Genomic DNA, 17,225 nt, shown 5'->3' with positions numbered 1-17,225 from the left:
GTGACTTGTGTTTTCTGGCAGCTGTATTTCTTTCACGGTGTCTTCCCCTAACAATATAAAAGAAGAACCCGCATTTTAAACCCGGGTGTCTCTTCGCACCTTCAGCGTGCTGCTTTTATGCTTACAACAGAACGTCAAATTTGGCAGCACCAGGCATGACCCGAAATACTCCTTTACTTCCCCTCCCAGCACTTGCACGCATGCGCAGAGTCACACGTGCGCGGTCACGACCTCCCTTTCAGAGTCCTGGCAGCCATGTTGCGTTGCGCCGCTGTTTGGAAGAGAAGCGTGGCAGTTGCGTCAGCGCTCCTCGCTCACAGACTACCTGCGATGCCGGGCGGCTTGTTGCCATACACAAGGTCTCTAACATACCAGCTAATTGGAGGGTAATAGCGAACTACAGGGCGAATCACTGCAGGTTGGGATGTCCTTGTGTCTGGAGAGTTCTAAGAGTTGACCGATGGTCCCATAAGAAACGGTGTCTCTGCTTTTCTGGTTGATGATATCACAGGTGATGGCATCGCATTATGTGCACGTCTAACTGAGACGCGTGCCTGCTCCGTGGATGCTGGGTGCCAGCCTGTTCCAGTTCCTTGTCCCGTGCCGTTTGTTTAAGCCTGAAGAAAAAAAGTAAAAAAACACGTCAGTCGCTGCTAATTTAACGAGCAGGGAGAGGTTAACACCTGTCTGCCTAATCCGTGCTTTTCCAGCATTTTGTTGCATTAAAGGAGTATCACTGCCTCCCAGTTCTCGCTTACGAACAGCTAAACAGTACTTGACATTTAAAGAGATTTTCTGTTGTGCACTTGTATAGTCAAGAGTAATTCTAATCCTATTATGTCATGGAGGCGTGCCCTGGGGGAGAAGGCTTCTGCTAACTGGCCCGATGGAAAGCAGAGGGGAGGGGCGAGCGGGAGGGTGGATTTATTACTTGATAGTTAGGTCAGGGATTTCTGTGGGAAATGCCCAGTGGTTGCAGTTGCTGATGATTTCACGGCAACAGCGGTGAAACACAGAGTTGCGCTCCGGTAGCTGGTTACTGAATGAGATGCTGCAGATGGGTGGAAGGAAAAAAGGCAGCGTGTGAGAGAGAGAGAGAGAGAGGGAGTCAGAGAGACACGGAGAGGGAAGCTGAGGGCAAAGAAGGTGCTCCGGCTCGAGGAGAGTCTCCCAGGTGTACTGCGGAAGCTTTTTGGAAATGGATGCGAGGACCATCTGCTGCCTATAGATGAGAGGGCTGTAGACTAGGAGCAGAGAGAAAGAACTTATGGCTCTTTGGAATAAAAATTGAAATCCTGCATAACTGATTCATCAAGATAAACCATGAGTATGCTCTTGCACGGGATATTAGTGTATAAATCCATGCCACAGATAGACAGAGTACAGCCTACATTGCTATAAAAAAATAAAACCAGCAACAATGCAGTGAATAAATTCTGCAGTGATTATCTGGTTTATGCACGGAGAAAAAGGGAAGCAAAACAGGGACAGCTCTTGTTGCACTGTGGCATTTGCAAGGCACTGCATTTAGTGCTGAGAGATGCTATGCATTAAATCTGACAACTGTGAAAAGAGAGATCATGGAGAAGTCAAGTAGTGAGGATTCTTCAATTCACCGGAGTCCATCTTTGGATAGCAAAGACTCAGATTTTGCTAAACCTTCTACCTCAGGGAGGCAGTTTGGTCGAGGTTTTACTGCTGGAGCTTTCTATGGTACAACTGGATCACGCACACAGAGCCACACTGGGGTCGGAACTGGGACCGGCATCGGAACTGGGACTGGCGTAAAAAGTGACAAATACAACGCACCCAAAGGCAGCAAATACGTGGTCTTTTACCTGGATCTATCCTTTGTTTTCCTTTTAGAATTTAAGAAGTGCAACATGGCAAGAGGCTGCTTGTGTTGTTTGAAATACATGATGTTCCTTTTCAATTTAATATTTTGGGTGAGTACTGCCTTTTCAGTTGCCTTCATTCATTAGTGTATCCTGTACTGCTGCATTATGTGTATGGTGCGTCTTTGAAGCAGTACAGCGAGTTCCCCCCTTCCCTCCCTCCCTCTCATACCTGCTTGGAATATTTTCGGTGTTAAACTTGTGTCTGTTGGGAAAATGTACGTACTTTCAATGTCTTTATTACCACCTGGTTCCTGTAGTTTGGCTACTGAATTCCTCAAACTTGCTGTTCTAATAGGTGCTCTGAACCGGGTTATCTAAGTAAAGGCAGAATTGTTGCCCTTTAAGGAAGAGCAGAATTATTGTAGCATTAAAATCCTGCAGCGGCAGGATTTCTGCGTTCTGTTATAATACCTCGTGTTGCATTAAGCTGCAGGTTAATTTAACATTCTCATTGTACTTTAAAGACATTCTCCTCATTGTCACCATAAATCTCATTTGCTTTTTGTAAACTTCATTTGACAAACTGCTTTTTCATTCGAAGGAAGTCCTGTCCCATTTCCCCAATTAAAAAGCCAATAAATCACATACTTTCTAACCTCTTAAGGTATCGGCATAAATGTGAAATGACTGGAATGGTGAATTAATCTGGATTCAGTTTCAGATGCATTTGTCCACAGCGGCGTGTGAACTTGGAGACTTGCACTTGCTTCTGAGGGATCAGAATTGATTTTCCTCCATCAGCCAAGAGGCATGAGGAGTTGTAACAATGCCTCAGCAAGCAAGTTAAAAGCATAATGGCTACTTTGAGCAAAGTATTGTCATGTACAAGGGAGTGAGGAAAAGTCATCTGGCACCTAGGCATCCTTGAGTGAACTGTACTGTTGAGGAAATCACAGGCTAATTGAAATACTGAATATAGCCCAATATGAAAGGGTTTGCTTAGTTTGAAATCAAAGGTCACTGCTTTCCTGATGGTTGTGGTGTGTGTGCACATGAACAAAATGTGTTGTGGTTGTGATCCAGAAATATGCAGTATGCCTCATAAATAAATGAAAACACCATCCCTGGATTCACTTTGAAAAAAGGGGCATTAACGGTCTAGTTCACATAGCTACCTCTGGTGTAAAGATATCTCTGTTCAAATTAGGAGTCTTACTAGCAGCTTCTCTGTTTATCTTGACCCACTTACTGAAATGACCTTTAAGAGCAAGAGTTAATGGGAGATTTGGTACAGCGTTGAACCACTCACGTAACAGTGAGATTTATCAGTAGTAGACCGAAATGCTACGCTCACTGGACTTGTGGGAGTCATGCTTAAATAACTGGTCACTGAAGAACATCCGATTAAAGTTCACTTCTGATTTTTTAAATCTTTTTTTTTTGTCTTCTCTGTACATAAAACCTACCAGAAAGTTGCCTTAACTATTTCTGGGGAAAAAATCACTTTGAAGACACCAGATTTATACCAAACTGGCTGTTTGACCCAATGCTGCACTACTTTGACACCTTGGAAGTATTTTTTTCATACGCCATATATCGTAATTAATTTTGGATCAGCATTTTCCTGGTATCGTTTCTCTTTGCCTGTGCGATCTATCATTGGATATTGCTTACCCCTCACCTTCTTAGAGGCAATATCTTTTTTTGCTTTTATCTTCTTCCGAAGCAGCAATTTTCTTGACTCTGCATCAGACCTTCAAAGTCCATTTTTCCATTCCTTGAACTCACATAAAATATTTCAAATCTCATCTGCATGCTTATCTCTCTCTGCTTAGCTCCCACTGGGCTTTTTACACAAATACATCGCTGCTTAGGTTAAAACTAGCATGCCATCTGGAAGAGTTCTCCAGTACCCTGTTCTTCTTCAACTCTTACCTCTTAATCCCCTTTATGCCCTCCCTACCATGTCTTTTGTTGTGAGGCTTATACCACTTTTCTTTCTGTTATTAAATGTTGTCACCACATCTCTGTCCAATATTCTAAAAATGCTTTTTTTTTTTATTTGAATGAGGCTATACAAAATGAAAATGGTACCCTGGAATGATGAACCTGAGAGATTATAGAAAAATACTAAATGCAACATGTCAGGTACTTCTCAAAGTGGTTTACAATAGGAATTTTGATCCACCACCCTGGGTTAAATTGTTCAGATGTTCCCCTTTCTTCACTTTAGCTGGCTTATGCTCAGTTTTGCAAGCCAAGCTTGATGTTCCCATGCATCCTTCCAGAGGACTGCAGTCTTGCTAGATTATTTACTTTTTTGAAACCCAGGCTATTTTATTGCTTTGAGCCATTCAGATGAACGATATTATCTCCTCTCTTTACTCACGGAGAGGCAAGCTGGAATGAAGCATGCTGCAGGCAGGTGTTCTGTCGTTTGCCGCCTCTGACTCTGTACCTGGAATCAACTTTAGTTCTGCTACAGCTGTCTTGAGATATTCTGGATGTTTGGCTCTGTGCGTGCGCCTTGCTGATGCTGTGCACTTGCAGTATCTCTCCCTCCTGCCCTGAACTCACCTGCCAGCCCAGCTCTGGGTTCCCCATGCAGCGCTGCCAGTGCCCTCTACTCCTACCCTGACCCATTATTGCAGTCCTGTCTGCCTTCTTAACTGGTTTTTCCATTCCCAGGTTTGCCTGTTCTCATTGCTTCCTTCTGAATTTCTGTTAAGAAACCCAAGTGCACAAACATGAAGTTGTGGCCTGCTCTTGAGCAGTGACTGTCATCTTTTTCAGTGCAAGGTGCTTTATTTGTAAAAAGAGAAGACTCATTTTCATGCATGACATTTTCTGAACCTGTAATTCAAAGCAGAATGAGACTCCTGGTCTTCAGAGGCAAGGAGACTGCTTCCACACTGTTATCTTCTGACAAAAGCAAGAAGCATTTTGCTTTGCTTTTTTTTTTTGTTCATTTTGGGTTGGTTTTTTTTTTTTTATATACAGGAGCTGACTTAGGCAAGTGGAAACAGAGGTGGAAAAACTGTTTCAGGGGTCTTTAAACAAGTGCCAGCCTAGCAGCTGTGCAGCTGCAATAGGCAATCCAGCTGACCAGACTGCTCACCACAAAGCTGCATTGTCCTGAGCCTGTAGTAGCAGAAAGCTTGTCTTAGGGGAAGTGTTGCTCTGCCACAGTAAAATGGTGTTTCTGAGGTGCTTCCTTTGAAAATGAAGACTGGTGGTATCCTTTGGCAATGCTGACCACTATTGTCTTGAACGTTCTCAGCACTGTCCCAAATAAAGGTATTCTGTAGGAAAAGAGGAATCCTTTCCCATTATTTGCTGCTTGACGCAGAGAACAAGACAGGGACCTCATCTGTCCCTCATGTGGCAGCGAGCTGTACTACTCCTTCAGCCTGGCAGCCAGATCATATGTGTATATGTATTTGAAGGCCCATTATATATGTATGTTATATACTGTGCGTGCTGTTTTAGATACATTTTACATACGTGCTGGAAGGTGATGGCTGGAGAAGTGCGACAGTTAGCGGCCTCTCCGTGTCGCTGCGTAGCAAACGTGCTGTCACTGCAATAACGACAGTAAAAAGGTGGTGCCTTGTTTCTGCCCAGCAGGAATTCAGTGTTTGTGAAGTAGGTTGACAACAACAAAATACAGCTTTTCAAAATTAGTAGCACCTGTGTTGGTTGACATGGAAGGATCATGAGATCCGAGTTCTGCGAAGCAGCTTGATCAAAGTGGGGCCCAGCAGTAAGTTGAAGCAGAAGGTGTTTTTCCACTATAGCACTAAAAGCTTCAGGTATTTTTCGGTGGCCCTCTGATTCTTAGCAGTTGTTCGTGGCCATCTGGCATTGCTTTCTTTTAGAGATTAGGAAAGTCTGAGCTCAGGGTTAAGGAAGCTTATGGTATTTAATTGTGTGGACGATGATTTACACTGAATTCAGCCTAAGTGTATAATGTGTTTTGAAAGGGACTGGGCGACTACAAATGTTGGTTGGCTTAGTTTGCCTTCAAGAATATTTATGTGCAAATATATGGAGATTCCAAAGTAGCCACTATACCTCTGCAGAAGAAATAAAACACTGATTTTTACTGCTACAAATAGCAGTTTAATTTTCAAGAAAGGTAATCACCAAATATAAACATTAGGGTATACTTCTCTCTAGTGTAAATTTCACTTCATTGCTTTTTTTAGAGAAAAAGATTATGATAATTATTTTCTCAAAATGTATCAGAAAATCTTACCAGCTATAAAGTGGAAATTTTATAAACCATATTTTTAAAAAAGAAATGTCACTTGTGAAATGAGAATTCCATAGGGTCCTAAAAAAGAAATTTTTCAGTGATAAGTTATCAGAAATTCACTAGAGAACTTTGCAAGTAAATGGTGGTCGTGGTTAAATTGTGGGCCGTTCTGTTCATTTAACTAAGGTTAATGAATCAATGTACAGTGAAGCATTTATAATACACATCTCATTAGACTTCAGAATTGCTTAAGTTTAATATAAAATGCATTTTATTGGGGGAATGTATGGCAAGATCATTAAATCTCTCATCTTCTGTGTTCCAGGTAGAGGTAAGGAAAGACTAAATATAGTTATGAAGATCCTTAGGGTGGTTTATTTGTTCAATTGTTTATGTTTAAACTACTACCAAGAATAATCTCCTAGGAACAATACCTATTTATTAATGGTATAATTCTGAGCGGAAGTTGCTATTTATCAAAGTTAAATTAAGTCAGATTTGCAAATTCAGATATTTAATATTCAGTTTGAAAGTAAATTTTATAATAGGTTGGGAATATTTTTCTTTGGCTAAAACAGAAGACTGGAAGAGAAAAAGATGTGTTGGAAACTTATTGGTCAAATGTAGTAGGAAAAAGTCACATACAGCAAACTTTTCGCTGAGACTTATTAAAATAATTGATAAGGATTATTGCTCCTGAAGACTATTTTTCTGCATTAATTAGTTATCTAATTTATTCTTGCAGTGGGATATAAATATATATATATGCTTTCTCTAGATTAAAAGCAGCATTCTGTGTTTCATGGTGAGCATAAAGGCAGTGGTACAGCAGCCATGCAGGTCACTTTTACTAAAGTCTCAGATCAGACTAAAGGAAAAGGAACACGTCCGTTCTCTCGGTCTGTCAGAGCTATTGGCACTGTAAAGAGCTAAGAACTTTACAATGGTTTATATAAGGTAATCCATACTTCCTTATACCAAACTGGAACACAGACTATAGCACGCTGTTTAGTTTGAAGTACGACGCTTTAATGCTTCACTGAACCTATTGGACAGGCAGATAAATCTGGTGAAGAGACTTTGTCCCTACGCGTGACTGGAAGGTAATCACTGGGCTTTAAGTGGGGTGGACAGTTTGCCCCTGAAACAAGAACAAAATTGCTATACACAGACAGTTTGGGGGAAGAAACACATTCAAATTCTCTTTTGGTTGTTGTCTTTCCCCTATCTCAAATTCTCATTTGGTTGTTGTCTTTCCCCTATCTGCCTTATCTTGATGTGCCCCATTTTCTGACCCAGGGAATCATGACAGTAGGAGTGACCCTGGGATGCTTGTCTCTTGACATAATAGCAATATTTACTTCTGTCGTATTTTGAGTCTCATGACACGAGTCAGCAGTGCCGTGACAATTGCAGCACAATCCTGTGAAAGTAAAACAAACCAGCAAGCAAACAAAAACCCAAACAACAGCATCCCAACAAAAACACTCTCCTCCCCCAAACCAACAACAACCCCAACCAAAACAAGCAAAGGCAGTGAAATCTGGAAAAAGCTTTTAGATGGTTTTAGTCACGTTGGCAGGAAGAGAAATCATTTTTTTAGTAGGGGTTTGGTAAGCAGTGGAAAGGTTGCTGCTGTTGGTTTTAGTTTCCCCTCCCAATGGTGTAGCACTGTTGCTGTGTCTGTGCAAACGTCCACCTTGGGGGTGGGGGGGAGCTATCAGGTCGAAGTTTTAACATGCCAATGTTTTTGGCTGGTAAGAGAGGCAAAGGTAATACGGAGTTCAAACACGGTGGTGTCCCAGGGAATATGATGTAAGTAAAGTCCATTTAAAAGCCTCCACGGTGACATTACAGGAAAACATTGAAATGGCATTTGAGGCCTGAGACTGGTTTTAATTTAAAATAGCAAGGTTTGCTTCAGAGTTGAGTTAGACTGGTCAGTGCAGATGGTGAGGCCCCCATAACTGTTTTTAGGGTATAAGCTGTTCCAATTTGATAGGGAAAACCTCCGATATGGCATTTTTCACAGCGTTCCTCTCACTAACTGCACTTTGCTAACACCATATTCTATTCAGGCAGCTTTGGGGGATTTTTTTGTGTGTGTTTGGCAAGGGCTTTTTAATTATTTTTCCTTCACTGTGGAAATGTTTTTTACTCTAGTTGTAGTTAGGTGTGAGAGCCATTTGTGTCTGTTATTTTGGATAAATGATGAGTTGATTCATGACTCAACAAGCAGATTTGTTGTATACATCTGTTGTAATGGAAGCTGCTAAACACGGTTTAATCATTTGTATATGAGGGGGTTTGTAGTTGTTGAAAGTGAGAAGTGGAATAAGAATTTCAAAATGGAAAACAAATTACTCCCCTCCATATGTATGCTCACCCCCAATATTCCCAGAGTCAAATCTTTCTCCGAATTTGTGACTCAAGTTCTGTTCCTCAGATCCTATGGCTGCGTGACCTTAAGCAATTTTTTTCAGCCTTCTGTGCCTCAGTTCCCCTAACTCTTACAAAGCAATGGTTGTAATCATGGGGTACAGCTATTGTTAACTTTGAGTAAGTTTAATAACTCTAATGTTTCTTACACACCTCTGGACTCCTAGACCCATGCAGAACATGTCAGTATGCTGCTTGATAGGGCCTTAGTTAGTATGCACCATTTTTGTCTGTTCTTGCAGCCTTCCAGGTTGCAAGAGGCTGATCCAGTGGGTTATAACCTTCGTCACGTGAGTAGAGCCTAAGCTTGTTTACTCCATTATCTGGCTGTCTGAGGAGGCATCTAATTTGCTGATTTAAATGCTGCTGACATAAAGTAAGACCCAGGTAGAAAAGATAGGAAGATGCAGTCCAATTTGTGGAAAGTGAAATTCAATTAATTGGGGTTTTGCTGTAGATAAAGTTAGGGTCTTCCTAATAGGTAGTGGAATTATCACAGGTAATTATCACAGTTTACTATACTTATTAGCCCCTCTGTTTATATCATATAATTCATAAAGTTATCCAGCCTTTCAGCAGCTCATGGAAACTTTGAATCAAAGGTGAAATTCTGCTGAATACCTTGGGCTTTGCTTTAAATTTATTGCAGAAATAAATATACCACACCTTCCAAACAAAGTAAAGGATGGCTGAAGTTGCTTTATTAAACAGTGAATGTTTGCTGTGCTTGTTGGGGTGGTCACATAAAACTTAATCATGTTGGTATCACTTTACAGAAATGACTGCAGGCACTGAACTCAAAGCAATCTTAGTAACCAATTTGAACGCATCTTTAAGTGTTTAGTGCCAGAGTTAACACGCTGCCTCTATTGACTGGTCTCTTACCCAGATCCTCCATGCTGTCTGGGGACACAATGCTGCTGGGTTACCCCTTACATCCCTTGGAAGAGGGGAATGCAAGCTGAAGTGCAAAAAAACCTAGCTTGCCATTTTCTTCTCTTATTTCTTTCTCTGCCTCCCAGCATTTGATATGTTTTTGTTGTTAAAATGCAGTAAATGAGAATTAACTTTTCCAAGTCAAATGAATTAATAATGTTTGCAAATGGAAAGAGCCCTTTACCCATGGATTTTTGTTGAATCTACTTGGTTCTCATTGCAAGCTGCATTTGGTACTCCTGTCATTTTGTCTGTCTTCTGAGTCTCCTGAATGAAAACCCCCTGTGCTGTTTCTAATCAGTGCACTAGGGATATGTAGGTTTGAGAGTACAGTGAGCTGGCTTCACTATGTATTTCTTCCCCTATAACACTGGCAAGTCATGAGGCATCAGGGATTAAATTTGTGGGTTTTTTATTTCTATTTTGGACTTCCTCATACTTGTGCTTTATGTGCATTCTGGTACAATTTCTACTGCTGCAGGTACAAATTGTAGATCTGCAGTAGGAAATAATCACATTACTGTCAGTTCTTAAAAGTCACTATGCACTGAGTGTTGCTCCAAGGAACTAAAACCAGCAGAAATTTCTATGCTAATCATTAGTTACTTACATAATTATTAATTTCTAACACCCTAAGCTTGGAGTTGTGACTGATAAGTATTTTTTCATTATAATAAGTGGGGTTTAATGTTGTTTAATTTTTTTTGTGGTGGAGGAGATTGAAGCAAGACAATTGTGAGCTGTAGATGAAGATAAGATTATGGACAAATGACTATAAGCTGCAGGCATTCATCAGCTTAGCGAATTACTAGTCATTAGCAAGAGATGCATTAGTTTCTTGTGCGCACGTTTCTACCGTGTAATGCAAAACATGTTGGCTTAAACCAAGCAGTTCACTCTGTGTGTCATGATTAACAGTGGAAGTAGTCATCTTGGAGTAATTCTAATATATATAATCATCTCTGTATACTGCAGCGTATGATCACTTGAGTCTGAAATGATGCAAAACTGAAACAGAGGGAGAAGAATCGGCACTGTGCTCTTCAATCAAATTCTCTCACTTAGTTTCCTATCTTAGAAAACTGAAATTTACTGGAAGGGCTACTTCTGAGTCAGAGGTTTGTTCTTTTAGGCTTCTTGACTGATGTATTAAGAACGCTTTTCTTTAAATGATGCTGCTGAATACTTAATTTTGTTAGTAGCAGTGTCACTGCAGAGCAGCGTAGGTTCTTCAGAAGACAAATTTTTTCTTCTTTATTGTCTTGGAGAGTTTTCAACCCATTATGATTTTAAGCAGATAAGAGAGCTGGCAGTGGACTGTAATTCAGAAATATAAACATCTAATTCTGTTTCATTTCATAGAACTTTTAAAATTTAGAGGTTAAGAATCCTCCTGTCCTGTACTTTGGTGCTCCTGCCACCTTTTTCTGCTTCATCTAGCTATTGCTGTGTCCCAAAGAGTGCCTTTTCTTCTGCAGTGTCCTCTGGATAAAAATGCAATTAAATCAGGAAAACCCCCTGAGCTTTAGTTCTCAACTGCTCTTTCCTTAGAGTTTTAACTGCCCTATCACCTCAATTTTCACTGCTTTAAGGAATTGACATTACCTCTATTGCCATAATCCCACAGCACCTTAGGACCACTTAAATATATTTATCCTCTTGACACCTTATAAGTATGGGCCACACTTTTACCCTCCTGGTACAGATAGAAAGCTGAGCCGCCAAAATAAAGAGAATATCTGTGGTGGAGCACAGGGTAGAGGGCTGAGAGCAATTGTAGTCCAGGACTAGGAAGTCCTCGTACACGTAGTGCAGTTCAGCATGGGTAGGCTTGTGTTGAGTTCTACCCATCTGTGTGTGTTCCTGGCATCGTCCATGAGCTCAGAAATCCTGCCCATCACCTACCTCAAGCTTGGGTGTCTGCAGCGGTCTTTCCTGCACTTTCATTTCCAGATTAGCTTGGGCAGAGACAGCTTAAGTCTGTCTATATCCACGGTGTAGATGTGTCCTACTAAGAGACTTGTACAAAGTTAAACTGAAATAGAATCTGGATCTCTGAGTCCTTGGTAAGTGACTTAAGCAACAGGCCATCTGTTATGTGCCACGCCTTGTGATGGACTTGATGCAGGCAAGCCACCTCTGAATTACACATACTTGTGGAGCAGGGTCTGCAGGCACAAAACTCCTTTCAGATTTAGGATCTGTTAGGCCATTCTTTTATTTGGCTTTGCAGTCCAGAGGTCTAGCGTGATCCTGACTTCCAGAAGTACCTAGAAGCATGGAAGTTTTCTCATGACACACAACATAAATCCTAAACCTTCCCACCACCTGCAAAGTGTCACTGCAGTTCTCTTCCTGAGATTGTCATCCAGTAGATGAAAGTCAAGGTGAAGACTTTGCTATAGGATTGTCTCTCTCTATGGTTTCCATTGGTTTTATGTCTCCAAGACAGTTGATAAGATAGTTCCATAAATGATAAATAAATAAACCACTGTATGTAAGACTTATGCAGAAGGTAGAGGTAAGAAGATGAAAAAGTTTCTTGTTGGCTATCTGGCAGTAACAGTCTTCCTACTTTCTGTAGCCTCTCAAGCTATGGAACGTGGTCATCGTCTGTCAGAGCAGCATTTGCTCTCAGGGCTTTTACAGCGGGTGGGATGTAAAAAGAAATCCGGTGGGATATTTTATACTGTAAACATCTGGGACAATGTTGGGTTTACGACATTTGGTTCCACACTGGTTTTTCTGTCTTATGGGGTGTAGTTTAAAATGCAGAAAGCTGGTGTTATCTTTGATCATGTTTTGTTATTTTTGTGTTTGTTTTAGCCTTTTTTTTAGGTGTTATCTACTCTGCTTACAGAAGTGACCTGTGGAGGTGGCTATGATATATGACCTTGGTGTGATAGAGCTTTCTGTTACTTTCACAGGTTGGAATCCCATTTTCTTGGGAAATTGAACTCTTTCTTTCTACCTTTAGGTAGAAGTGGAAGCTGTCACTATTGTTGGATTTTCTCCCTGTTTTTTGTTGGGTTTTTTTCTTAGCCTGTTCTTGCATTTACAACTTCATTGGAATACATAATTCTTGTGCTTTATGATTTATTAGATGTTGGTGGTAAGGTCTCCAATGTTCATTTAGATTGATGAACAATAAACCATAGCAGGGTTACAAGTTAAGACAGTTAAGATTACTATGTTTGACTTCTGGTGGTTTGCCTCCCGTTCATGAAGCTTAAATGTAAAACTGGACACAGTGGATCAGACCACAAAAATCTGCATAGACTTCTTTGAAAGCAGATGGTAAAGAATACTTTAATAGATACTAAAGGAATTGAAAAAATCATGAAACTTGAGTCATTTATCCTATGGTCTTCCTAAATTCTCTGGCAGTAAGTTCACTTGTTTAATTGTACATTATGTGAAAGAACATTTCCTTCTAAACCCACTGCTTGATAATTTCAATAGATGCTAACAGATATTCTAAAAAACAATGAACTGTCCTCCTTTCTGCTTGTCTTTATTGATGTATTGTATTTTGTATTTAATTTTATTTTATTTTGGAATGGAAAGAAAAATCAGAGAACTTCTCTTAAAATGAGGTTGCTGCAAAAATATTATTTAGCAGGACTTAGAATAGCATGTGTTCAGATCATAGAATCGCAGAAAATTCCAGGTTGGTAAGAATCTGAGTAAAACACCTGTTCCAACCTTGAAAGCAAGGCCTTAGATTAAGTTACACAAGGCCTTGGCAACCCTTGCCTTGATTATTTACAGTATGAGAGGTTCCACCACCTCTTGGTGATCTGTTTCAACATTTAATTGTTCTGAATTCATTCAGTTTGTTCTCAGTTTTTCTTACAGCCACACCAAACTTTCCCCTGAAGCATCTTGTGCCCACTGTTTGTCTTGGTGGTGCTCTGCTGGATGGTCTCCAGCTTCCTTAGCTGGGACAACCAAACCTGAACCCAGTAGTCCCAAGTGTGATCTAACAAGTGCTGAGTGAAATAACCACATCCCTTCATCTGCTGGATAGTCATGCCAGAGCAGCCTGGGGCAGGATTTAGATGCTTATACTAATATTTATACCATTGTGGTGCACCGTGGTGTAGCTTTTGTGTTGAGTTGAGTTTAGAGCCTGAGGGAGCTGGGCTTGTTCAGTCTGGAGATGAGAAGGTTGCGGGGCCATCTCATTGCAGCCTTCCAGTACCTGAAGGGAGCAGAGAAACAGGAGGGGAATCAACTTTTTAAAAGGGTGGACAATGGCAGGACAAGGGGGAATGGATTGAAGCTTAAAGGAAGGAAGGTTTAGATTATGTATTAGGGAGATATTTTTTACAGAGAGAGTGGTAAGGTGCTGGAACAGGCTGCCCAGAGAGGTGGTGGATGCCCCATCCCTGGAGGTGTTCAAGGCCAGGTTGGGTGGGGCCCTGGGCAACCTTGTGTAGATCCAGGCATGGAGGTAGCTGTCCCTGCCTGTGGCAGGGGGGTTGGAGCTGTATGATCCTTGGGGTCCCTTCCAACCCAGACCATTCTATGATTCTGTGAGTTTATCACAGCAGTAGGCATGGCACTCCATCTGGAATTCAGTGAGGTGAAGAAGCTGTAATGTGAGGGCAGAAATTTTTTCTTCCTCCCTTCTGAGCGTTTACACTCATAATACATTGCTGCAATTAAACCCTTTAATCCTTTTATTGGTTTTTCCCTCTGAGAGTGGGTCTGACTGCCTTCCCTTCTAGTCTCTCCTGAAGTACACTTCAGCTAAAACCCTTCAGCTTCTCTGAGCTGTTCAGCAGTTTTTGCGGCTGTTGTGTCACTGTAAGTCACTCTTAGTTTTAAACTCCGTCCAGCTTGAACGTACAGTTGGAGCAAGTGCTGACAAGAACAAAAACATTGATTTTATCACTCCCCCAACCAAACAGCCACGCTGTGTGATTGTGTTCTCTAGTACAGTATATTGATTTTATGCATTCTATATGTGTTACACCGCTTCACAGTATTTATCGGAACTGCTGACGGCTTTTTTTTTTCCTTCCACGGTGCTTTTATTTCTGGTCTGATCAAGGCTTCTGCCAGCCAGCTAGTGCTTGTTTTCTCAGTTCTGTTGAGTCTCATTAACAAGGTGTATATTTCAGAATCACGAGATTTTAGGAGTTCTTGATTTTTAACCAGGTCTGGGGTGGGTTAATGGTGGTGGGGTTTTGTTTTCTTGGGGATTTTTTGTTAATAAAAAGCTAAGGGTTTTTTGCATTCTCATGTGTGGCATTTTTAAAAAATGATACTTTATATTGGAGGGTTGAGGTCAGGAAACAGCTAAACCTTGAAAACAGCATGTCTGTATGAAGATTATTTTTTAGAAATAGAGATGTTGGGTTTTTTTAAAAAATATTTTGCTCGAGCGTAGACTGCACGACAACTCCATGTTTCCCAGCAGAGTATCTGTTCTGACATGTGTCCTAGTTTTAGTCCTTTTTCAAGATCCCAAATGTGTTTTCTTGAGAGGGCTGCATTAGAGCCCAACGGTGTTTCTTTCAGGATACTTCGTCTTGCTTGTCCTCACAAAAATTGCTGGGATCAAACATGTTTCTGTAACACACAGAGGTCTGAAACGTCAAAGAATGCAGGTTCCTCGCTTAAAAGCTTCTGCAGTTGTGTGTGAGCAGTAATAAATGGCCTCTGGGGACAACTCTGAATGGGTGAACCGTTCCCTATTTCAGCAGTCTCGGGGATTTTTTTCCCCACTGGTTGGATGCTATGTAATGAGCTTGACCCAATCCTTAGTGACAGCTTGTCGGGCTGATTAATGTAGACTCCAGAGAATAGCTCTTTGCTGTCTGATTGATTCATTTTGCCAATAGAATTCACATTCCTGTAGTGTGAATAATAAACAAGTGATTTAATGAGCTCTCCCCAACCCATTCCAAATGGTACATGCTGATTGGAGCAGGTCATGCTTTTGGAAAGGTTAAATACTTGCTGTGTGTTACATGCTGAAGATCTACTGAATTCTATACTTCTCCCAGAAATCCAAATTAGAAAGTTAAGGATGAATTTTCTTCTGTGTCATACAATTAGACACATTATCAGAAATGTCACTGATATTTAAATTGCTACTTACTTATAAATTTTCTGGTTCTTAACCGCTTTTTTTTATCCTCTATGTTTCCCACACAGGAATGTGTTTCGCATGAAACTATTATTTCTTTGCAGAATTCCCTATTTTTTCTCTCAAAAGGTGATGTGAAAAAAGTGGGAAAAGATTTGTCCTTCCTTGAGGTTGTCCTTATCTCTTGTATCCCTGATGTTGGGATTTTTTGGTGGTTTGCCACCTTGTTTTGTGCTTGTTCCCTAGTTGTTGTCTATCTCAGTTGCTTCACCTTGGGAGACTCTCAGGAGCACACAAGAACAGGTAGCATTACAGCACAGCAGAAAGATAGGAGAGTGGAGCCAGAGCAAAGGGAAGGAGGAAGAATTTCTTGTTTGGATTTGGATAGTTTCCATTATTCTTCAGAACTTTTACAACCCCAATTAGGACATCCTGATTCTGGGTCTACAAAGAGTTCTCAAAAAAAGTATTAAAGAAGGATGTGCATAAAATTAGCATAAAAGGAGGAAAAGGACGCTTTTGTAATTCTTTATGATCTCTTACTTGGGGGGAACATATACATAGATGTATTTTTGTCTTTTAAAGCTTTACTCTGCGCATCATAAAGAAATATGAAAGAAAATAGGGAGGCTAAAAGCATCCTTCATTCCTTCTCCTGTCCCCCCATGACTCTTCCTCCTTTCCTCTGTCAGAATCCACAGCACACAGGTTTTTGCTGCCCGGTTTCACTGTACACCCACTTCTCTGTTCTCCACACCCAGCCTTGCTGGCGCTAATGTCACACCTGCCCTTTTTTTGATTCAAAATTTGAGTTAACTGAGTGGGGGAAGCAAAGATCCTGATGAGGTTATGATCAGGTTTCTGAGTAATAACAGCTGCTGGCTTATTTGCTTTCTTTCCCAGCCTCCATCAGGGAAAGCTGAGAGGATTCATTTGCACTTGTGTGAGGCACCGCTTTTATAAATGTGATCGCGCTGTGCCTGCATGCACGCAGTCCTCTGATGTGACTTCAGATTTTTTTGAATGGATAATCTGTAGAATTTTTTCTGTTTTCTGTTGAAAGAAGCTCAGCACCTTCTAAAAACCATTTTTTTTCTGTCCTCAAGTTGCTGGTAAAAGGTTCTGAAAGCTGTAATTGCAATACTGCTTTGATGACAGTCTTTGGCATAATTTTTTGCTTTATTGCAGCTTGGGCAAGATAGAGGGGAGGCTTCTTCCTTCATTGTTTCTGCCCTGTAGTGTCTCCTACTTCTTCCTTCTGTTCTTCTGAGACTGTAGCTTGATGGATGTGACATTCATTTTAGCAGTGGCTCTTTTTGCTGCAGTATCAGTGCAGATTTATGTCTGGTCATTGATGCAACGTATTTTCTGGGGAGTCAGCTCAAGGTTAGCTGTGTTACAGGATGTGTTGTGGTCAGGTTTACCAAAGAAAACATGCAAACCCAATAGCATGGAGAGAAAAAACAGGCTTATGGAATTATGGCTGTTCAGTATTATATAGACTTAAGATCTGTCTTAGGTCTGGAATGAGAACAGTAATGCTGAAACGAAAGGCATTGTACAGAATCAGGACTATATGCTCAAATGGAAGAATCCTGGGGGCACAGAGTTTGACACAGAGACATGACAGTGTCATCACTGTGCTGGATGGACC

The 17,225-nt window shown here is 40.9% G+C and overlaps 1 protein-coding gene across 1 annotated transcript in view; it reads left to right on the top strand.

Moving 5' to 3' along the window:
* Positions 1 to 1,580: 1,580 nt before the first annotated feature.
* The window catches only part of TSPAN9 (tetraspanin 9), a gene marked incomplete at its 5' end in the record, with an annotated part of 94,322 nt that continues 78,677 nt past the window's right edge, over positions 1,581 to 17,225 (top strand). Inside the window, one exon of the mRNA XM_084279176.1 lies at positions 1,581 to 1,946. Within this exon, the coding sequence (XP_084135302.1) occupies positions 1,581 to 1,946 (366 nt within the window). The remainder of the gene's footprint in view (positions 1,947 to 17,225) is intronic.

Source organism: Gallinula chloropus, assembly GCF_964237585.1.
Source record: "Gallinula chloropus genome assembly, chromosome: 1".
NCBI lineage: Eukaryota > Metazoa > Chordata > Aves > Gruiformes > Rallidae > Gallinula > Gallinula chloropus.
The sequence above is the reverse complement of the archived record's forward strand: the minus strand, read 5'-3'. Positions and strand labels throughout refer to the sequence as shown.